At 36.6% G+C, this 24,488-nt stretch overlaps 1 protein-coding gene across 1 annotated transcript in view; it reads left to right on the forward strand.

Moving 5' to 3' along the window:
- The first annotated feature begins 928 nt into the window (after positions 1-928).
- Positions 929-24,488, forward strand: part of LOC122753596 (CCR4-NOT transcription complex subunit 9-like) — a 146,769-nt gene continuing 123,209 nt past the window's right edge. The window contains 2 exon segments of the mRNA XM_044001107.1: positions 929-1,007; positions 1,115-1,222. Coding sequence (XP_043857042.1) covers positions 929-1,007; positions 1,115-1,222 — 187 coding nt within the window.

Genomic DNA, 24,488 nt, shown 5'->3' on the forward strand with positions numbered 1-24,488 from the left:
TTTTAACTTGATATTAATTTTTTATTTTTGTGCTAACTGGTCGGTGGTTTGACTGTGAAAAGGTAAATCAGGAATTATTCCTACATTATCATTTTTCCTGTCCATAAGTATATAATTAATTTCATTTTGTTCATGTTATTTGGTGCTTATCATGCCTATCACATCCTGATTGGTTACTTTTGGCCTTGTTCATATGATTTATGTGTGAGATTTTTAAATAGACTATAAACTGTTGGCTTGCTTCTCTGGTTTCTTCTTTCTGACATATTTTTTATATATTCTAGTCATTCTCTATTCTCATTTTTACTTTAAAATCACCCATTTTTGAACAAATATGTTGATAAAATCTGGAGGGTGTGATCAACTTCATTTTTTTTTTTTTTTTTTGCAGGGCAATGAGGGTTAAGTGACTTGCCCGGGATCACACACCTAGTAAGTTTAAAGTGTCTGAGGCTGGATTTGAATCCAGGGCTACCATCTAACTGCCCCCTCAACTTCAATTCTTATAGAATTTCTCCATATACTCATTCTCTACTACAGAGTTTGGTACATAAGGAGTAATTATTTTCATGATAAAAGTGTTATTATATTCTTCTGAGGGTGTATTCTTGTCTACCTTGCCCGCAAAGAAGCTTTTGATGGTCTGCTGTTTTCTTTTCCTACTCATCTTGATCCCCTATTTCTTGGCTTTTAACTCCTTAAAGTATAGCATTGCTTCTACAACACACTGTTCCAAGCTATAGTGTGGCCCAGGGGGTGATTGGGCTTCTTCTCAACCTGCCTGGCCAGTGAGTACCCATGGCTGCTTTCTCTTTGACCCAGAAATGGAAGTCTGATTGAAATCTGATTCTCTACGGTTAGAAGCTTGGCACACCTGTGCCCCTCCCCAACTGGGTGGTTTTCCTTAGAGTTTTCTTGCTGTTTCAGAATGTGGGCACCCCCCCCCAGTTCTAGCAGATACCTCAGCTATTTCCACCAACCATTGGACCCCCTCACTGGTCCACAAGGTAAGTTTCAGAAGAAGTAGCTGGAGATTCTGAGGCTCTGGAGGTGCTGCCTGCTTGAGGCTGATACTGCTCCATACTTTGTGTTCTTCTCTCACCCCAAACTTCAGGTGATCCGAATCACCTAATTAATCCATCTTTGGCTGGAAAAGAGTCTCGCTATGTTCTCATGTGGGCTATGCTACTCAAAGAGTTGGCTTATGGCATTATTTTTAGAGGTATGTGGACAGGTTTTCAGGAGCTGGGAGAATCATAGCCTTTCTTCCGCCATCTTGGCTCTGCCCCCCTCAAAGCTGTGTTATTTTTAATGCCTTCTGCCCCTTTCCTCTCACTAACACTATAGAAGTAGAAGTGGACACACAGGTTTGAGGGCCATTTTATATCTGCATTTTCTCTTATGAATTAAAAATACCCAAGAATTAATCACTAAGTATCAGCATACAAAAGGTGATATGCCACTCCACTCTTAGCTAATCTATTCCTCAGAAAGCAGAGATAATCTTGTACAGAGACTGTACTCAAAGCCATGAGTCAAGAAGGCATCAATGTAATCTTCAGTGTGTGGTTCAAACCTGCAAAATTTGCGGTCCACTGACGCAGACTAACAGTACAGAGTCATATGGACATCACAAGGAGACACAACAGTAGTAAAGAACACTATCAGATAATTTTCCTCATGCATAGTTCTAATCATATCAGTCTCCTTCTCAAAAAAGCTTTTGTAACACTAACTCTCTATTATCATATCATATCCAGACTTTTCAGGCTGTCTAAAATTGAGACTTCCCTAGCCTTTTCTCATACTACCCTTATCATGTACCAACCTCTTCTGCTTAATTGATATGCTTGCCATTTACCCCTACCCCCAGCCCCTCTTTGGCTTATGTGCTGTTCTCTCCTGATTCTGTATTTTTGTTCACATTGTTCTTTGAGTCAGGAATTCCGCATTCCACTATATCTAATAACTAAATCCTTCCTAATCATACTTCAGGGTCTAGCTCAAGTGACACCTTATCCATGAAATTTTCCCTAGGAAGAAATTATCTGTCTGTCCTCTGAACCCTTAATACCAATGTCTCACTGTGTGCCTTCATAGTAGATATTCAATAAATATTGACTGAATGTTTTATATTTTTATATAAAGTATAAATTCCATTATTTCAATCTCAAACATTTTAACAAATAACTGTGTTATTGAATGTGTGGCTATTCTACTTTACTGTAGTCCTTTGGGCTGGGTGATTTCCAATTTTCAACACTTCAGTGAATCTGAGATCTGAGTGCTTAGAGTATTCTCATCCTGTGTGATACTTTATATTCATCCATGATTTGTCCACAAAAGATAGATTCAATAGAATGTCTGTGCCTGTTTTTTTTATAAAATTTTACGTGTACCAGGGCAGTATGTAGACTACCTATCTCTTCTTGCTCACTTCCCAGGGTCATCATAGACAAAATACAGTGCATCTGGGTCATATCATATAATTATCTTCTTTTCTGATTATATATTGTCTCAATTAAATACCTCAAAGTGTTTCCAGCATATAGGTCACTACTGGAAATATGCTTCAGCCTATTTGCACATCGCCATATTCTGTTATTTATCATTTTATCCACCCACAATTTTGATTCTTTTGAGATTATGATAATTCATAATTCATATAAATACACACCAAAAAATATGTGGGCCCTGCTAAGGGGCCCTGACAAGAAAGTCAGTGCTAGCACAGAAAAAGAAGACTAACATCTATCAGTGATCTGGCCAGAGATGCTCTAAAGATGCTTCTGAGATGTAGAAGAATCCTACAGAATAAAAGGTCAAATATCTGACCCAAGAAGCAGGCTGCCTTAAAATAATAATGGAAAAAAAGGAACATAATGGCTCAAGGAAGCTAAACAATATCAGAACCAACTTAAAAATTTGTAAAAGTATTTTAAAAATTCAAGAAATCTGCTATCAGAAATAATTCACACAGAAATCAGTTCAAGGAGAATGAATCTAAGAATCACTCACTTTCTTGAAATCTAGACCAAGTCAAAAAACCTAGAAACTATGACCAATAACATCTAATGTGTGTGTCCTTACTTGCCCCACCCCCACAGTGTGTGGGGGAAACTAGCTAGGATTTACTTATAAATTAGAAACTTCAGCAACAGTGTTTGGTCCTTAAGTATTTATTAAATTATATTAGAAGTTAGTAAAGATAAAACACGTGGAGTTCAGAAAGAAAGCCAAAGCCTATCTACCCTAGGATTCAGAATCAACTCCTTTTGCTTCTTCCCTCAGCCACCAACCTGAGGTTCCTGGAAGGAAAGAAGGCAGAGCCAGGGAGTAAGCCTCCCTGGGTAATTCCTGTCTCCCTCCCCGGAAAGGGCCATCCTTCACGCTGATTGGTTGAGGATGGTCTCCTGTTGATGTCATAGTTCACAGCCTCTGAAAACAACACCCCACTCAGGGCTTGCCAGGTGTGGTCTCAATTTAATCAACCTTAAGTAGATTCTCAGTCATTCTCTCAGTCAGTATTACCCAATTCAATCAATTCCAAATCAATCTTCAGGTGGGCCCCTGGCCCTGCCAAATCCCATTATTTTCTCACAATACCATATTTTCAAAAATCATTCAATAGTGGATAATAGATTAGATAGTGCATTACAAGTATATGAAATTGAAAAGGTTTTTTTTTGTTGTTGTTTGTTTTTGTTAGCACAAATAAAATCAGTACAATTGTTTAAAAGGAAAACAGTGAACAGAAAAAAAAAAGTATAGCAATTTTCATTGGTAAATTTCTTATATCCAGCTTGGATTGTTATACTAATTTATCTTGAATAATCCTATAGCTCACTTAGGAAACTCTCTAAAGTTCTAGGAGTTAACGCAAACAACACAGTGTCATCTGTAAACAAATTCATCTGGATGACCCTTTCTTACAAAAAGAAACCCTAATCCATTTGATCCTTTACCAATACCGTAATCAGTTAGCCAATCAATTATAATTTCTTAAGTACATACTGTAATTAGGAATTAGGGATACAAAGATTCAAGAAAGACTTTTCCTTTATTTAAGGAGCCTAAAATCTTCTAGAGTGCTAAAACATATTCCCAGATAAATTAATGTAAGATATTTATAAAATAAATAGGGCCTGGGATAGGAGGGAGGCCCTATTAACTGGGTGAATCAGAAAAGGTCTCTTGAAATAGATGGAAATTGAACTGAATTTTGGTGCAAGTTAATGATTTTGATAGGTTGGAGTAAAGAGGGAAAACTTTCCAGGTATGGAGGCTGCATATACAAAATTAAGGAGTCTAGAGATAGAATACAGTGTTGTAACGATTGGAATGACGCCACCTGCTGGATACTTACTGTAGAAGAGTTCTGCCCATGAAGCGAAGGTCTTTGAGGGCAAGACCAGGAGTCTTTTCTTTGGCGGGGAGGAAGTGACGCAGACTCGTGGGAGGAGGAAGGAAGAGACTGGCGCTGACTCTGGGGCTCTTTCCTGAGGACGCTGGCGGAGAAGGGAGCTAGAAATGTGCTCTCCCTTTAATAGATAGGAATCTAGGCCTTTCTCTCTCTCTTTACCAAATTCTTATTCTCCTTAATAAATGCTTAAAAGTCTAACTCTTGCTAAAGCTTATAATTTATTGGCGACCACTCATTAGATATTTTAGACAGACTAGCTAGAATTTTAGCCCTTAACAGTGTATTGGGAAAAGAAAGTAGGCCAGGTTGACTGGAACATAGTGTAAGAGGGAATCATTTGTCATCAGTCTGGAAAAACAGGCTGGGGATACATTTTAAAGGACTTCATTTTCTTTGACTTTGACAAACATTTTCAGTTGGCCTGGAGGCTTATGTCTCACATAATGTTATATAAGGATAGTAAACAAAGTGTATCATTCTTTTGGATTTATCCAGGAACATTGTATAATTTTAGCATTTCCATAAGAGTCCCCTTATTGGAAGATGGCTTAAGTTTGCATTTTTCTTTAATGATTTAAATTATTTTTATAATGTTCAAAAAAATAACCCAACATGGTCTAGAATTTTATTTGACATCTTTCATTCAAGTGTGTGTTTATAAAGATATGGTTTCCTGTAGAAAAGTGTTCAAAAACCTACGTGTTTCTTCATGTTTTTATGAAGGGATCCTACAGACACACACACACACACACACACACACACATTAATTAAGCAACTACTTTGTGTCACACAAAGCTTCTTAGAGATAAAAAAGTTGCAAGATAAGTTAGTAATTGTTGATGTTCTTTACCTTGCTTTTTAAAATTATATAAATAAAAAGTGGATAATAAAAGCACCTACTACTTTGGGTTATCATAAGGATATTACCATTTGTAATATGCTTAGCCTAGTGGCTTTAAATTAAAATTTATTTTGGTATCCTCTCCTCTTAAGATATGTTTTAAAAATTCCTTGAAATTCTCAAGATAAGGGGGCAGCTAGGTGGCACAGTGGTTAAAGCACCAGTACTGGATTCAGGAGGACCTGAGTTCAAATGCAGCCTCAAAAACTTGACGCTTACTAGCTGTGTGACCCCAGGGCAGGTCACTTAACCCTCATTGCCCTGAAAAAAAAATTCTCAAGATAGTATTCCTCCAAGTACAAAATTCCTTGATGTGTACCTAATCACCTAATCTAATCCAGTCATTCTTCTTTTATACCAGAAGCATTTTGGCACATCACAGAATGAGATTTAGGGACTCATCATAGATTATCTACTATAAATGATAACAAAAATACATCAGTTAAAGAATGCAAATTAGTTCAATTTTGCATTGTAATCATGTTTATGAATGTTTTGGGGATGATACAGTTTACTGTAGACATATTACTTCCACTGTGATAGTTTCCATACCATAGGATCATAGTTTTAGAATTGGAAGAAACCTTAATAGTAATATACTACAATCTTTTAATTTTACAGATGAAGAAACTGAAGCCAAGAGATGTAAAATAACTTTCCAAAAGTCACACAAAGAGTAAGTGGCAAAATCAGAATTAAACCAAAGTCCTTGAAGTCCAGATCCTATTTTAACTGTGGAAAGATAAATAGATAGGTAGAGCATTTACGTTCTTATTACTTAAGCAGGCCATGTGTTAAGTTATAGGGATAGAAATAATAGCAAAAATAAAAAAGATAATATTTGCTCTAAAAAATCTTAGATTCTAATAAAGGAATTCAACATATTAAAGGGGAGATGAAAATGATGTCATACAGAATACACAGCTTTGAGGTAGCTGGGAAGAAAGATGAAAAGAAAGAAACAACCCTTTATTAAGCACCCACAGCCACTAGGCTAAGCATATTACAAATAGTTTCTCACTTGATCCTTATAACCCTGAGGGGTAGGTGCTTTTATTATCCACATTTTATAGTTGAGGAAACTAAGTTAGATAGACGTCAGGTGATTTTTGGTTGTTTGGTATGGTAGTTGGCATGTGCCCATAGTCACACGAATACAATCTGAGAAAGACTAAATTTCAACTCATACTTCCTGATTCCACCTAGCTTCCTCCCAGTGGAGGTCTAGATCAAGACAAGGGAAGGTAAAAGCTTTCTAGTTATAGCCCCGGTTGGTTCCTGACAGTTTAAGATACCATTAGGGAAGAGATGGAGATGATTGCTTTGTAAAGATTGGAATGACGCCACCTGCTGGAGACTTACTGTAGAAAAGTTCTGCCATGAAAGGAAGGTCTTTAAGGGCAAGAACATGCATCTTTTCTTTGGCGTCAGGAAGTGACGTTTGCTAGTGGGAGGAAGAAGGAAGAGACTGGCACTCAGTCTCGCGCTCTTTCCTGAGGACTCTGGCGGAGAGCAGAGCTAGAAACGTGCTCTCCCTTTAATAGATAGATGAATGTAGGCCTTTCTCTCTCTTTACCAAATTCTTACTCGCCTTAATAAATGCTTAAAAGCCTAACTCTTGCTAAAGCTTATAATTTATTGGCGACCACTCATTAGATATTTTAGATAGTTTAGCTAGAATTTTAGCCCTTAACAACTTGAATAGAAACAGTATAGTGTAGATATGGCCAGCAACCGAAAAGTACCTATGAGATACCAAACGCTTACCACAAATGTACTGATTAGTGATTCTTCACTGATCTCCTTTCTTCCTTTAGTAGAATGGAAATCTTAACACAATGTTATGACTAGCAGAAATGAAAGACTTTCTCCTTAGAGGCTTAATGGTAGGAAGGAACCAATAACAACAATGGGAGCATTGTTATTGTTATATAGAAATTGGTAATTCCCATTTTGAAGGATATTTTAGCATAACTTATTCAGTTTTTACAAATAATAGAAATAAATACAACACAGGTGCTGTTGTCACTGCTTGCCTGACCAAGAGTCATGTATTTGTTTTACATGCATGACTTTGCCATCGATAAAATAGGTTAAGTAGTTGCCACCATTCTGCCCTCTGCCTGGGCCTTGATGATGTGAACATGAAACACATACTAACCACCATGTCTATCCCTGATGATTACTTATCCCCCAGTATCTCTATGCTTATAGGAAGAAGTAGATAATATACGACTACTCTCCTCCAAACTGAACTGAGGCTTTTCAAAATTTGTGGCCAATGTCTTTTCATTCTTCCAGCTGCCTTCATTACTTTCTCACTATACTCAAGGTATGTTAATTTATTGATTGATTAATTGAATTATATACTGGGAAATGCAAAATAATGAAGGATTACCAACCAATGATAAAATTGTACCAATGGATGATATTACACTGACTGCATTAAGTCATGGGTGAGTACAAAGCATCCTCAGTGAAATCTGTGCATACTCAAAAAAAAAGATCAGCAGGATAATGCATATGAAAAGAACAAATAAATGAAAAATGCTGACTGTCCAGACTATGCCAGCAATTGGATGGTCGGTCCATTTAATTAGATAAGTACATATTCCTTGGATGGGAGCTGATTTTGAACAATAAATTGACCAAGGTAATACAAGTAGCAAGCATTGGAGGCAGGATTTGAACCCAAGTTCTCTGAATCCAGAAAGAGTGCTTTCTACTTTCCTATTATGCTTGCCATTCCCCTCAAATGTTTTTTTTTTGCAAAGTTCTTGTTTTAAAACACCATGCATTATCATTATTTATATTTTTCTTTTATACTGTCTTTGGGATTATGACATCCATGAAGGCAAGTATATGTTTTATGTAAATTACATATCTTTTCCTTATATCTAGTAGAATGCTCATCACATAGAACACACTAAAGAATGGGCTAAATTACTTTAAGTACTTTGTACTGAATCCTTACTATGCCTGCAATGTCCTATGCCCAGAACTGTGTTTTGCTGTTGATAATGATAACAATGATAAAGACAATCATGACAATAAGGAGGCTATTGTTTTTGTGGGATTTCAGATATCATTTTCCATCATGGATCTTAGGATAACATTTCTATAACAACTGTTTGAATTCCATTTCTCAAGACTTTCTTTTTTGGTTATGTAGAATCAGTTTCTGTAATACCTATTTTTATTGAATATCATTCTATTTATGATGGCTAGGATGCTCACTTAATGGAACAAAATAAACTGAAAAAGCTCTACAGTGATCTTTGAGTTATGTTTCAACAGTTTCTTTGTAAATCATATGCTTGCAAGTTGGAATGTGTTTTCTCATAGAAACATTTTAAATAGTAGTTGGACCCTCAAATGAAAACACGAAAGACTTTTTACCCTACAAGTGCAGCTGAAATCCTGAAGACTTGTAATGAAAAATAATGGAATATTAGTATTAGAATATGAGTCAAGTCAGGACAATAAAAATGCTGAATTAGCCTCCTAGGGCTGGATAAGAGGTTGTAATATTCATCTCACAAAAGCTAATGGGATAGTCTTCAATTAATTGTTTTTTAACACATAAATGATCTGAGTTGGGCATACATAACTCAGAGAGTGACTACTTGTATTAGAAAATACAGGACCTTACAGGATGGCCATTTACCCAGTGAAAGCGTGTTTCTTGACATTAGAATATGCCATAGAGCATTAAAGATATTGTGTTGGGTACAAAATGTATGTTAATATTCAACTTTTCTCTATTTGGTAAGGCAAAGCTTGCTTATACTTATTCAAGTTTTCAAAATAAAATCAATTTCTTGTTTCACTCTAAAAGGCAAGGTACAATGCCCTGTAAATCATCTAGGAAATTACTAAAAACATTTGAAAAACCCTGAAATTCTTTTAGTGAGCATTAAATCACTATCATAAAATTAGTATGGTATAAGGAAAAGAATTCTGGATTTTTTTTTTGGTAAGTCACAAGAGGATGGAGGCAACATAGTAGAGCAAAACAAAACCAAACCAAACCCCAAACTCTGGAGGCAGAGGACTTGAGTTCAAATCCCACTTATGATACTTACTATCTCTGTGACCTTAAGCAAATCATTAGACTTCCCTAGAATACATTTTACCCACCTATAAAATAAGGTTGGAGTTTAAGGTCTTTTCCAGCTCGTGATCAAGGTTCCAATGAACTTAAATTTGAATTCTGTCTCTGACATTGTATAAGTGTGTGACCAGGGTTTTTCTGAATTTCAACCTCCTCATCAGTAAAATGTGTAGTACTTTCAGGGTTGTTTTGAGGATCTAATGAGAAAATAGACATAAAGCTCTTTGCAAAGGTTAAACGTGTTCTAAAAGTACATGTCATTATTTTATCCCATTCTAATCAGATTACCTACATGCAGCACTTTCTGGAGAGAGGCCAGAGACTACCAATAAATGAATGGTGGAATACCCCATTGTATTATCTAACATTTCCTTTCCTATTCCCTTGAGGGATGCTTCATCCTGTGCATCTCAGTGCTGACTCAAATGTTATATTTTACTCATGCTGGGGACTTATTACTTCCTATTTTATGTCTGACTTCCTGAAGCAATCAATCTTACCTTTCTGTGCCTAGCACAGTAGGAGAAACAGAAGCTCTCTTCACCCTAATCAGGAGGAGAACAAAATGTTCCCAACTTCACCCAGTTGGACTAGCCGGCAACATTTCATAAGGTCTAACAAAAAAGTGTTGTTATTATTACATGTTACAACACCATATTATCCCAGGGGGATGACTAGCAATGGCAGTCCAGACCTCCCAAATTTCTAGCTTTCTCCAAATATCTCAACATTTTATAGCTGCACTTAAGGGGAGGGGGGAGCCACCAAACCCGAGGCAAAGAAAACTGGAACAAATAACAATAAGGTTTTCCTGGCTTACATGAGACTTTTAGTTCTGTACATTCTGATCAGAAAGTCTCAGCTTGTAAACCAAACCACTTCTGACAAGTCAATAAGCCAGAACAAGTCCTTTCTTAAAATACACATACACGCACACATACACATACACATGGAATTTAAGAATATATAAAGTTCTTTAAACAAAAGTCTTATCCATGCTACTCTATGAATGGGCTCTCAATGAATGAAGCATACTATCTGGCAGATAGAACCCCAGATGAAGCATCTGTGATTCAGAGGGTAAAGACTTTTCAGAGGGTAAAGACATTAGAGTCAGAGGATTTGGGTTTTCATCCGATCTCTGCTTCTTAATACTTTTGTGACTTTGGGTAATTAACTTGAACCTCTCTGGGATTTAATTTTCTCTTCTGTTAAAAAGAGATGGTTGGGTAAAAATCATAGATTCTTCACTATTTTTTGTGTCATGGGTCATGTTGATAGTCCAGTGAAATTTATTTGAAGAATAGAAAAGAAAGTACATTAGTCCAGCAGAGAGTCATTGGATATACACTCTGCTGGGGCACAGGACATGATAAATGAGAGAATCCAATACATGAGAGAAAAGAATGAAGCAGTTAGGTAGGAAACCCAGAGAGAAAAGAGTTGTAAAAACCAGAAAAGACAGAATATCTATGAGATAGAGGTCTATAGTTTCCAGTGCTTTAGAAAGGTGAGGAAGCATGAAAACTGAGAATATATGATAGGATTTGGTAGGTAAAGAAATCAACAGTAAATCTGGAGAGGTCAGTTTCATTTGGGGTCACATCAGAGGCCAGATTTCAAGTGTTTGAGAAGTGGTTAAAAGAAGAAATGATAAAGGCAAAAATAGATGGAATTTTTTCCCTCAGAGTTTACCAGTGAAAGGAAAGACAACTGTAAGATGATTGCCTGAAAGAATGGAAGGACAATGTAAGGCATTTTGTTATTATTTTTTACTTTTTATTTTTTCAAAGCATGAGGACAGGGCAAGATTGGATACTTCATAGGTATCTCTTAACATGTCTCAAAGAGAATACATTATCTTTCCACTCCAAATGGTCCCTTCTTTTAAGTTTCCTGTTATTGTTCAGATTACCATTAATCCTTCAAGTCACTTCAGCTCTGAATCTCAGTGTAATCCTGAATCATTTTTCACATTGACCCCATATATCCACTTCATTGCCACATCTTGTCATTTATACCATCACAACATCTTTCTTTTTTGTTTTTTTTTCTGCTCACACAGCTACCATCCCACTTTGAATCCTCATAACTTCACTCCTGGAGTATTTAAATATCTTTTACTCTAAAAAAGATACAATTTTTACTTTTTAAAAAATCCTTAACTGAATAAACATATACCAAAAAAGCAGTTCTATTTATAAAGTAGAATAGAAAGATGATCATACATAAAAATTCTATTACATACAGCTTGCTTTTCCATATATTTATGTTTATATATACTAAATTCAACATGTAATTTTCAAAAATGTCTTTCCTTCTTTGTTCATCTGTATATTAAAGAATACTAATACCTTTTCTTCATTTATATTTAATATTTTGCTGGTTCTATTGTACACCATACCATCCATCTGCTCTGCTAACCTCCATTGGAGGGGAGGAAAAGAGAAAACAACATAATTTTTTAAATTGTGACATATATTCATTGTTAAGTAAACAAGTTCCCACATTTCCTGTCTCAAAATAAATATCTTATTATGAACCCTAAGAACATCAAGTTGTATCATTAATCTTCTAGAATACTTGCTGGTCACTATCTGAATAAGAATTTTTAAGTCTTGCAGAGGTATTTTTGTTTACAACATTGCTATTATTATAGAAATAGTTTTCCTTGTTTCTCTCACTTTATTCTGAATCAGTTCTTGTAAGTCTTCCCAGGTTTCTCTGACAACACATATGTCATAATTTTTGTTTTTGTTGGGCAATGAGGTTTAACTGACTTGCCCAGGGTCACACAGCTAATGAATGTCAAGTGTCTGAGGCTGGATTTGTCATCATTTTTTTTAATACAATGATATTCCATTAAATTCTTGTACCATAATTTATTCAAATATTCTTCATTTCTTTGCTACAAATGATAGAATTGCTATTAACTATTTTTACTATATATGAGTCTTTTCCCCTTTTCTTTGATTCCCTGTAGTATTGATCTAATACTGGCATCATTGGGTCTGAGGGTATGCACAGTGACTTGTGACTGTCTCAATATAGTTCCAAATTTCTTTCCCAATAGTTCATAGCTATACCAAGTGTGGATTAATATCTATCCACATCACTTCTGTAAAAACTGTCAGTTGCCACCTTTTTTTGGTTCTCCGTAATAAAATGATGGGCATGAGGTAGGCCCTCAAACTTTAAAATGTGGATTTCTCTAATTATTAGGGATTTGAAGCATTTTTAATGCGACTTTTTAAATAGAATTTTATTTTCCAAAGTATATGTAAAAACAAAATTTTAACATCAATTTAAAAAAACTTTGTGTTCCAAATTCTCTTCCCACCTCCATTCCCACCCCCCACCCACAAGAACTCAAGCAATTCAAAATAAGTTATTCATGAGTAGTCATGGAAAAATTCCCATATTAGCCAGTTGTGAGAGAAAACAGTCAAAAAAACCCAAAACTTCAGATTAAGGAATTGTTAAAGAGGAAATGAAAAAAAAAATTAAAATGTGTTTCCATCAATTCTTTCTCTGCAGAAGGGCTGCCACCTTCATAAGTCCTTCAGGGTTATATTGGATCATTGCCTTGCTGAAAATAACCACATGCTTCCCAGCAGATCATCATCCCCCACTATTGCTGTTATTTTGTATACAGTACATTTCACTCTGCTTCAGTTCATGTAGGTCTTTCCAGGTTTTTCTGATAGTATCCTGTTCATCATAACCTGTATATAGTACCTTAAGCTTGACAGAGAATTTTCTTCATAAAAGCCCAGCAAAGTAGGTACCATACGTTTTGCCATTATAATCAATCATCATAACTATTTCCCTCCATCCCACTCCCTTCCCATGACATTTACTCTATCTTCTTTTTACCTATTCCTCCTCAGAGGTGTTTTATTTCTGACTATCCTCTCCCTTGCTCTGCACTCCCTTGTTTAACCCTTCCTTCTTTATCCTCTTCCCCTCCTATTGGGTATGAAAGCTATTCCCTCCATGAGCCCACTCCAATGAGATCAGGGTCCCTGAGCTAATTCTGTGTTCTTAATTTTTCTTCCTGCCCCCCCCCCCTCCTCAACCCTCCCTATGAGATCAAGAAATTCAATATGTCATACTGGTGCAGTAATGCAGAACATCTTCATCTTCCTTGAAAGTGTTTTACTTTTTATTGCTCCCTCCCCCAATCTTCCTTTCCTCTTTCCCTTCTTTCCCCTTCCCCTTTCCTCCCTGCCCCCCTCCCCTCAGGACAAAGTTATATTACTATACCTACTTGAGTATGTATGATAGAACTTTTTTGAGTCAGTTCTGATGATATTAAGGTTCACGCATTCCTCAACTCCTTCCCTGTCTTCTACTCTCCTCCATAAGCTTTTTTCTTGTTTCCTTCATGTGAACTACCTCTCCCCAGACCATCTCTCCCCTTCTCCCTCCCCCAGTTTATTCTTCCTACACCTCAACCCTATTTTAATGATGTCATCATGTGTTAGGTAGCACAGTGGACAAAGCACCAGCCCTGGACCCAGGAGGCCCCAAGCCCAAATCCAGCCCCAGACATGACACCCCACCCTGTCTGTCCTACAAAGAAGAAAACATAAATGCTTTACAGATATCATCCCTTCATATTCAGTTCAGCCCTGTCTTCTGTAAATTTCTTACTGAGATAGTTCTTATGATTTCAAAGTATTATATTCCTATGTAGGAATGCAAACAGTTTGATCTTTTAACATCCCTCATGAAGTCTTTTTCCTGTTTACCTTTTTATGCTTCTCCAGGGTCTTGTATTTGAAAGTCAAATTTTCTATTCAGTTCGGGTCTTTTCATCACAAATGCTTGAAAAACCTCTTTCTCATTGAAATCCCATTTTTGCCTCTCAAAAATTACACTCAGGGTGCAGCTAGGTGGCGCAGTGGATAAAGCACCAACCCTGGAGTCAGGGGTACCTGAGTTCAAATCCAGGCTCAGACACTTAACACTTACTAGCTGTGTGACCCTGGGCAAGTCACTTAACCCCAATTGCCTCACTAAAAAAAAAAAAAAAAAATTACACTCAGTTTTGCTTCGTACCTGATTTTTCGCTGAAGTCCCAGTTCCTTTGCCCTCTGGAATATCCTATTCCATGCTCTTTGGTCCTTTAATATAGAAGCTGCTAGATCTTGCTTTATTCTTATTGGAGCTCCACAGTATTTGAATTCCTTTTTTCTAGCTGCTTGTTGTATTTTCTCCTTCACCTGGGAGTTCTGGAATTTGGCTATAATATTCCTGGAGTTTTTCCTTTTGGGATCTCTTTTAGGAGGTGATCGGTGGATTCCTTCCATTTCTATTTTAGCTTCTGCTTCTAGAATATCAGGGCAATTTTTCCTCACAATCTCTTGGAGGATGGTGTCTAAGCTTTTGTTTTGGTCATGTTTTTCAGGTAGTCCAGTGATTTTCAAATTATCTCTTCTAGATTTATTTTCTAGGTCAGCTATTTTTCCAAGAAGATATTTCACATTGCCCTCTATTTTTTTCATTCAATTGGATTTGCTTTACTGTGTCTTGGTTTCTCATAAGGTCACTAGCTTCCATTTGTTCAATCCTAATTCTTAGGCAGTTCTTTTCATCAGACAGTTTTTTAATCTCCTTTTCCATTTGGCTTTTCAAACTGTTGACTTTTTTTTCTCATGAGAGCTTCCATGGCCTGAGACCAGTTTCTATTTTTCTTGGAAGCTTTGGATGTTGGAGCTTTGACCCTGTTATTATCTTCTTCTTCTGAGGTTGTATTGTGGTCTACCTTACCCCCAAAGAAGTTTTCAATGGTCTTCTGCTTTGTCTGCCTGCTCATCCTGGCTTACTATTTCTTGCCTTTTAATTCCTTCTTAAAGTGTGGGGCTGCTTCCAATACACAATGTTCAAGCTATAGCGTGGCCCAGGGGATGGTTTGCTTCTTCTCAGCCTGCCTGGCCTTGCTTTCATTTGATTTTAAACTCTCCACTGTGGGGTGGGGGTGGGGTGGGACTGCTTCTCGACTCTACTCCTGTTCTCAGCTTCAGAGGGTCCCAGGTGTTTTGGGCTAAGGCGGGGGCAGGTTTTAATCTCACCTGGCCTGTTCTCAGGTCCAGAGATAACCTCAGGCCTACTTACTAAGCAACCAACCAGCAAAGCTTACTGTGGTATGGTTCTCAGCTTCCGATGAGACTGCTCCCCTGCTCCCCTGCTCCCCTCCCCCACCTGGGTCTCTTGGCACTCAGGATTTCTTCCTGCTTCCCTGCTGGGGTGGGACTGTCAAATACTTCCCCCCAGTCCACTGGTACCCCTGCACTTACCCCCCCCCTCCCAACCAGGCCAACCGTTCAGTCCAACCGCTAGCTTGGTTCCAGAAGACGGCGGTGCTGCAACTGATTCAGAGGCACTGGGGCAAATTCCTCTGGTGGGTGTCTGGTGTGTTGCCCGATTGCAGGCTTAGGCTTTATTTGTGGCCCAGCACAGCCCCCTGAAATCTATCTATAGCTGGAGAAAACTCTCAGCCCATATTTTTGAGTGTTTTCTGCCCCAAGGCTTCTTTTATTGATATTTTTGAGGTGATTGTATCAGGAGCCCTGTGCTTTTAATGTTTTTCCTCCGCCATCTTGGCTCTACCCCTGTCTAATGTGACTTTTGATGGCTTAAATTCCGTCCTTGGAAAAACTGCATGTTTATATCCTTTGACCATTTTTCTATTAGTGAATGTCTTTTGTCTGAATCAGTTCCATATGTCTTACATATCAGACCTTTATCAGGTAATTATTTTTGCAATCTATTTTCTTTGTGAGTTTAAATATAGTTCTTGTTTTAGATGAATCCACACTATGCAAATTCAACTCCCCATCTTCTCCAGCTCCACTAAGGTGGCAGCAGGGGTGGAGTAGTGGTGGCATGGGCTCCTCCACTCCAGATCGTGAAGCCTCTCCAACTACAGGGGACCAACAGTCATAGAGAGTGCCTGGGCCATGTGAAGCCCATAAGGGGAGGGGCAAGTCTGTGATATGATCCATTTATATCAAGTAAAATACTTAAAGTCTTTGCAATAGCCTTATAATTGCTCTCCTACCATCAAATATCTCCCCACTCCACTTAACCGCCAAAGCGACTTTCCCAAAGTGTTAGTCTGGTAACATCGTCACTCTTTTCAGGGCCTGGCATGAGATAAAGCAACATTCCTTTCAAAATGCAGAATCCAGCCTTTCTCCCTCAGGTGTTTTTGTGCTATCTCCACATCCTGAGGTCCTGGTTCCAAATCCCACTTCTGACAGTACATGGTTGGACTTCAGCAGGTCACTTAACCCTCACTGGGTGGAAAATGAGGGGAATGGAATATGGGCAATGGCCTTTGATATCTTTGCCAGAACTAGACCCATGAGGCTATGACATATCAAGGGATCTGTTATTTCTAACAGGAAGCAAGAAAAATAGTAGTACTTCCGGAATAGTAGAGATGGGCAAATTTTCTGATCTTCAAAAATCGAACCAAGCTAAATGAAAAAGACAATGATAAGATAGAACACCTGGGGGAAGGAGGCTAGATTCTGCATTGTGAAAGGAAAAACAGGCTTATCTGATCTCTGAAAAACAATTTAGAATGGATTATTTAATTGATTACTTATGAGCTCCTACAAAAATAAATCATCATTGCTAAGAGTCAGTCTGGCTTCCATGTTAAGAATAAGTCCTGCCAACCCCTCTATCCCAAACCTCTCAATTCCCGTAAAAGAAAGAAAAGTAAAAATCTTCTATCATATATTCAGGCAAAATAAATGAGGTCTCCATAGGACTTAAAAGTCAAGTGTTTCACTTGATTTCTACATATGTCTATCTTTGTATCTTAAGTTTTGACCCCTTTTCCTTCAGGAAATATGTGTTCAAGGACAGAATGCATCCTTATTTTGGGAGGATTTCTCTCATTGTTTCTCTCCATCCTTATTCTATGATTCTGGCCTCTGAGTTATTTTATTTAATTTATTTATATTTGGGGATAAGAGAACTGGGAGTATTTTCTAATTCCAGTGTAGTAACTAACTTTTGTTTCTTTGATCCAGAGCTAGCCGGCTGTTATCCATGTGGAAGAATGCTCCTTTCCAAATTCAAGGAAACATTAATATTTCTCATAATATTTACCATTCTCACCATTTCCTTTCATTCTGTTCTGTACCTTGATTTCTGTGTGTGTATATGTGACTTCCACAGTACATTGCTCATAATTGGCAGTTTTTAAATATTTGTTTAACAGAGTTCAGAAGTCATTACTGATATCACCAAGACAGAACATTCTTTTCTTTATTTTTAAAAATTTTTTATTATTCTGAACATAAAAAAAATAAGTAGGATGAATACTTCTTTAATCTACAAAGTAAAACAGAGAATTTTATATGAAGTTGTGAATCTATATTTCATAGTTTTTCTTTTAAAATAATAAATTCAGCCTGTTTATAAACTATACCATTTGTCAGTTTCCCGACCTTCCTTCAGTTCTCTTTAATGAATTAAAAAAAACAACCTTCAATAATGCTCTTTTCTTACTTTTAAAAAAGTATTTATTTCCTTCTGAACTTAAGAAATAAAACAAACATTTCCATAACAGTAAATAGAAGAAAAGATAATTCAAGAGGAACTTGCAAATCAATCATATACAACTTGCTATTCCTTTTAAATAGATAATTAAATTATCATGTAACTTTCCTTTCCCTCCTTTTTTTCTTCCCTCCCCTACCCCCCAGAAATTGCTACCATTAGACACAAATATGTATGTGTTTGTATGTATGCATGTGAGTGTAAAACCACTGAAACCTACTTTTCCCAGGGAACATGTACATTCAAGCAGAGAAAGCAGCCTTGATTTGGGGGGATTGTTTTGAAACTACTTTACATGCTATACTGCCTTAAAAAGAAACTTTTTGGGGCAGCTATATGGTTCAGTGAATAAAGCACTGGCCCTGGATTCAGGAGGACCTGAGTTCAAATCCAGTCTCAGACACTTGACACTTACTAGCTGTGTGACCCTGGGCAAGTCACTTAACCCTCATTGCCCCACACAAAAACAAAAACAAAACAAGTTTTGTAAAAGCTAATGGTTGATTGATAATTGGGAACATACCAGTGAGAGACTCAGGAAATACAGCCTGATTCAGAAACCTCAGTCACTCAGAGTAACTTTCAGAATACTTAAAGAAGTTGTCATTCCCTTCTTGGGTCTCGGGAAACCCACAGTGCTAGTGCCAATGTATATTAGGGAAGCATCCCCAGAAAAGCTATTACTTGTGAAAAGATAACTAAAAAATTAATATATGAGAAATACTAGATCCCTGGCAAAATCTTAGAATGGATTATTAAGCAGAGTTGAACAGGCAATGAATGTTATTTAGAGTCAGATGAGAGAGAAATCATTTCAAGATGGGAATGTAAGAATAGATTTCATAATGGAAATAGGCAACATTTGAAGAATGAGTAGGGTTAGACTAATCAGAAAGGAGAATGGAAATCATGATAATGATGTAGATGCAGAAATACTCATCACTACAAAAAGTAGCAGTTTAACTGGGACAAAGTAGTAGAGAGAAATGAAGCTAGGAAGGTGGACCAGAAAAGCTGTGATTGTGGAGAAACTTAAATGCTAGATTAAAGAATCATTGAAGGTTTCTTAGAAGAAAAGTGAAAAGATGTGGGGAAGGAGAGAGCTGGAGGCTTGTATCTAAAGGATCCTCTTCAGGGGGTAGTTTTTATAATGTTCTCTGTGGCATTCCAAATAGTATGAGGTAATCACAGCCCCACCTGGAGAGTTTTTTTTATCTGCTTCACTCAGTTTTCTTTGGGTGAGGGTTTTATTGTTAGGAAATAGCACATGATGTCATTAACTCTTGAGAAAGAAGATAATAAAAATTCACATTTATGTAAAACTTAAAAGTTTGCCCAATCACTTTCTTCATATCTCTGCATATTGGGTAATACAAGGATATGATTCCCAATGAAGGGAAAGAGAAAGAAGCGCACACAGAGAAGTCATTAATAAGTAGTATTTATATAATACTTTTAGTTCTGCATTTAATCCTTTCAGGTAGGAACTACTTATTGTTTCCATTTTATACATGAGTAAATCGAGATTGAGAAAAATTGAGTGACTTGTCCACAGTCATACAACTAGAGTCCAACAGTTGGCTTTGAAATCAGGTCTTCCTGAGGTGAATGACTTGCCCAATGTCATAAAGGCAATAAATATCCAACAAGGATGAGAATCCAGGCCTTCAAATTCCAAGACCATTGCTCTATCTTTTACACAAATTTGAATGCTATAGTCTCAAAATGATTTTAATTACTATTTTGTGATCATCCACACATGGTTTGTGTATTTTGGGGATTGTAGATTAGGGACTATTTTATTTTTTTAATCTTGAAAAAAGAAAGGTCTAGTAAAATACCTACAAAGATGAAGTTTCCAAGAACGTTTGCTTTATTTTATTTGAAAGAAAAAAAAATATGTCCACCAAATTCCTTCTGCAACATCTATTGAAAAGCCTCATCATAACATGAATGCAGCTTTAGGTTCTTAAAACTTGTGCCAACGTTGCTCAAGCTCTGACAAGTCCTACCCAACCAAAAAGGCCTACAAAGAAACTGTGCATATGGATATCTCAAAAGCAGTCTAAGTAAGTCTAGAGAGGCCTATCTTCAGATCCACAGAAAGAAGACTGGCAGGTGATAAATTCTTTTGACTACAGTAACTCAGGAAATGATCTATTAAGGCCTGGGTTCCACAACCAAGGTCATGACACATAACTTGATCATAGAATTGCTGTTCAGACATTTTAATTGCATTCAACACTTTGTGACCCCATTTGGTGTTTTCATTGCAAAAATACTAGAGTGGTATACCATTGCCATCTCTAACTCATTTTGCAGATAAGTAAATTGAGGCAAATAGCATTAAGTGACTTGTGAAAGTCACACACAGCTAGTAAGTGTCTAAGATCAGATTTGAACACAGGAAGAAGAGTTTTCCTGACTTCAGGCCATACTATCCACTGCACCAACTAACTATCTGATCACAGAATTAGTAGAGTCATAAACATCTAAAACAGGAAAGTATTGGATACATTAATCAGTTGAGGTAATTCATTATACAGAAAAGAAAACCTAGACCCAGAAACAGGGAGTGACTTGGCCAGGGTAACAAAACTAGATAAGGACATGACTGGTACAAAAACCAAGGCAAAATAAATATTGAAAAAAAATTAATGAAATCATAATAAAAAAAGAAATGTTATCTTAATTTATCAGGCTACGCAGTCTTGAAACTCATAAAGAACTACAGTACCTAATGAGTCTGTCAATCAACAAGCATTTATTAATGCTCACCATGAGAGTATGAGCTACCATGAAATTGAAACAGCCCCAAGGATAGATTTTTTTCATACTATACTATTAAGTCTCAGATGTATGTGATAGCATTGTTTTTGTTCTTGCTATCATTATCCCCTCTTTTAAAAATTACATTTTTATTTGAAGCCTTTAGCATGGTGTGGTGAGTAATGCATTGGACTTGAAACTTTGAAGGCTTAGGATTGTTTCCTACTTCAGACAATTTCTAGCTCTGTGATCCAGGGCAATTAGTAACCTCCTGTTCTTAATTTCTTGATCTGTAAAATCAAAGAATTGCTCTTTTGATCTAGATCTATTTTCTATCTCATATATATATATATATATATATATGTATATATATATACACACACATGTATGTATATATACATACATATATGTATACATGTATACACAGAGAGCTGTATATACACAAATAATACATAGACATATACTTATGTCTATGTATAAATGTTATGTTATACTATATATATGTATACATGTGTATAAGATATACATGTAGTATATTGTATTGTATTATATACATATATATGATATTTATATTACCTTTCTTCCTATCGAATCCATCGCCATTAACATTTATTAGGCACCTAAAATGTGCCAAACAGTGTGCTAATCAAAGAGATACAATTAATACAAAGGAAGCTGCCCTCAAGGAGCTTATAATCTAAAGGAAAAGACAACACACAAAAGGGGATAGGAAGTGGTGGTAGGAAGGTATCTTGTTCTGTGCAGTTGCAACTAGTCAGGACAGCAAATGCAAAGTGAAATTTAACATGTTCCTGACTTCGACACCATTTCTCATCCATAGTCTCTCTCTGGAACGTGAGTCTTCTCCAGTGGCCTTTTCACCTTTGAACATGTCTCCATGAATGAAACATCTCTGAAACACTGCTCCCCTTCTCCCACTGGAGTATTGTTCCTGTGGCCCAGGCTGGACAACCTTCATTCCTCTCCTCATGGTACTTCTTACTTTCTAGATTTCAACAGTAGCCCTTGCACCAAGTACCTTAATTCCCCTCCCACCTCACCCCAGTTGTTGTCTTCCCCAATTAGAATATAATCTGTTGAGACCTTTTACTTGTGTCTGTTTTCCCAGCCCTTCACACAGTACCTGTCATAGAGTAAGTGCTTAGTAAATCCTTGTGGCACTTTTGTGTTGCCTTGTTGCCTCAATTTTTCCCTGTTTTGCATATTATTTTAATGACAATATTAACAAAATGAGTACTGGCTTCTATGCTGCTTTCTTTCTTTTTTTCTTTTTCTTTTCTTCTTTTTCTCTTTTTTTTTTTAGGGGGTCGGGGCAATCAGGGTTAAGTGACTTACCCAGGGCCATGCAGCTAAGTGTCAAGTGTCTGAGGCTGGACTTGAAATCAGGTCCTCCTGAATCCAGAGCCAGTGCTTTATTCACTGCACCAACCAGCTACCTTTCCCCCCCTTTTTTTGGTAAGAAAGTAGGGATATAAAATGAAAGTGGCCCACAAAAGTCGCCTAATATTCTATTTTCCAGCAAGTTATCAAAGAAAACATTTGAATTCCAGCAGTGAGCTATACTTGTTAAAATTATAAAAGATTTTGTGGCAGACCTAAGTAGGCAAATCATTTTCTTTAACTGAAAGATATAAAAATCTAGTCACTTACCAATGTTACAGAAATCCTATGCAAAGTATGAGAGGAACCCCATATGGCCTCCTAAATAAAACCATCCACCCAAGAAAAAAAAAACCACCACCACAACAACAAACAAACGAACAAACAAAAGCAGAGAAAGAATTCATGTTGTCCAGATTATGGATTTCAGATCAATAGCTATACTATTTACTTCCATCAGTGTACATATCTTGAAAAGACATTTCACATATGCAGTGTGGGCCCTGAATTGAATAAAAAGAAATATTGAGCTGAATTTCATTTATAAATAGTATTTCTTTTATTGTTCCTGAGAAATGGTTTTGTGCAGCGGGAAAGTGGGAAGGCTCAGATGAATAAGTGATAGATATGTGGTGCAAACTCTTCCCTAAAAAATTTCATGGATCCAGTCCTGCACACCAGAAATGTGAGTTGCTTCCCTACACCATACTATATAAAAATTACATCATAGTAGAAATATAAACCTAAATAAATAATTTACTCATGATGCCATAAGGAATAAACCTGGAAAATATGGGCCTGTATACTATTTAAACAGCATTAAATTTCTAATTGTAAACTCTTTTTAATAGATTCATGTTTATATATATATATATATTCACATATATATATATATAATCTTTTTCAGTACTATTTTATATATGGAAATATTGTTGTTGTATGTTAAATTCAGAATGTAAAATAAAGTAAAAGAATCTGATATAGACTCCATTTCCCCTTTTGTGTTTATAAGATACATAAAAAAATGAGTGTTTTCGATAATTAGTTAGGTATGGATTTAAGAGTTAATACCAATTGAAAAAGAAACCAGGCATAGGAATTTTGGTAGGAGAGTGGTTAGGTTGCAGTATATAGGCTCTACTAACATTTAACCACATTGAACAATGGACAACCATGGCCTGGACTGTACTGTGATGTCTTCAACTCAAAACAAGTTGCTAATCTCTTCTTTAATGGAAATAAAAGATACCTAATTACCTTTCCTCATTTATAATTGCTAGTCTGAGGCCTAGAAGAGACTCTAGAGTTCCTCTAGTTCAGCCTTCTTATTTAACAGTTCAAGAAACAGTAGATACAGATTTACTTTCTAACCATGGGGAGGGAAAATCACATAATTTCTCAGGGCCATCTATTAATTTAAAAAATACAGTAACAGAATATTGCTAATGTGCATTAGTAGAGGATGTTTATACAACAGAAATTCTCTGCACAAATAAGAGCAAAGGTCTAACCTCTCCTTCTACTGCCCACCCCAATCCCCAAAGGTTCTTATGCTTCAAAATAAAAAAGGAGAATTAAGGGCGGCTAGGTGGCGCAGTGGATAAAGCACCGGCCCTGGACTCAGGAGTTCTTGAGTTCAAATCCGGCCTCAGACACTTGACACTTACTAGCCGTGTGACCTTGGGCAAGTCACTTAACCCCAATTGCCCTGCGCAAAAAAACAAAAAAAACAAAAAACAAAAAACAAAACAAAAAAACAAAAACAAAAAAAAAGGAGAATTAGAGTTGACACACATAATGAGATTTGGGGCATGGTTGTCAGGAAAAAGCACCAAAAGAAATTGAATTTAGTTAGTTAACTTACAGTATAGTACATCTTCCTGAATTCAAATCTGGCCTCAGACATTTTCTAGCTATGTGACCATGGTCAAGTCATTTAAAATTTTTTGCCCAGTTCCTCATCTGTAAAATGAGCTGAAGAAGGAAATGGCAAACCATTCCAGTATCTTTGCTAAGAAAACCCCAAATGGTGTCAAATAGCTTTGAATGTGACTGAAAAATGACTGAACATCAAAAGTGATATAGTCTTAATCTATAATTACATTTAATTTTTTTTAATGTTTTGTCAATGGGTATAAGGCAAAAGAAATACAAAGGCAAATATGACATAAATGTTATTCTTAAGGAATTTGCATTTTAATTTGGCTGATGGAAGAGGGGGAAGTAGCAAGTTTGTAATCAGATAAGGAGAGGTCCCAGCAAAATGCTCTGAGAAACATGAAGTGGGAGAAATGGTT

The sequence above is a fragment of the Dromiciops gliroides genome, chromosome 1, assembly GCF_019393635.1.
Source record: "Dromiciops gliroides isolate mDroGli1 chromosome 1, mDroGli1.pri, whole genome shotgun sequence".
Classification (NCBI taxonomy): domain Eukaryota; kingdom Metazoa; phylum Chordata; class Mammalia; order Microbiotheria; family Microbiotheriidae; genus Dromiciops; species Dromiciops gliroides.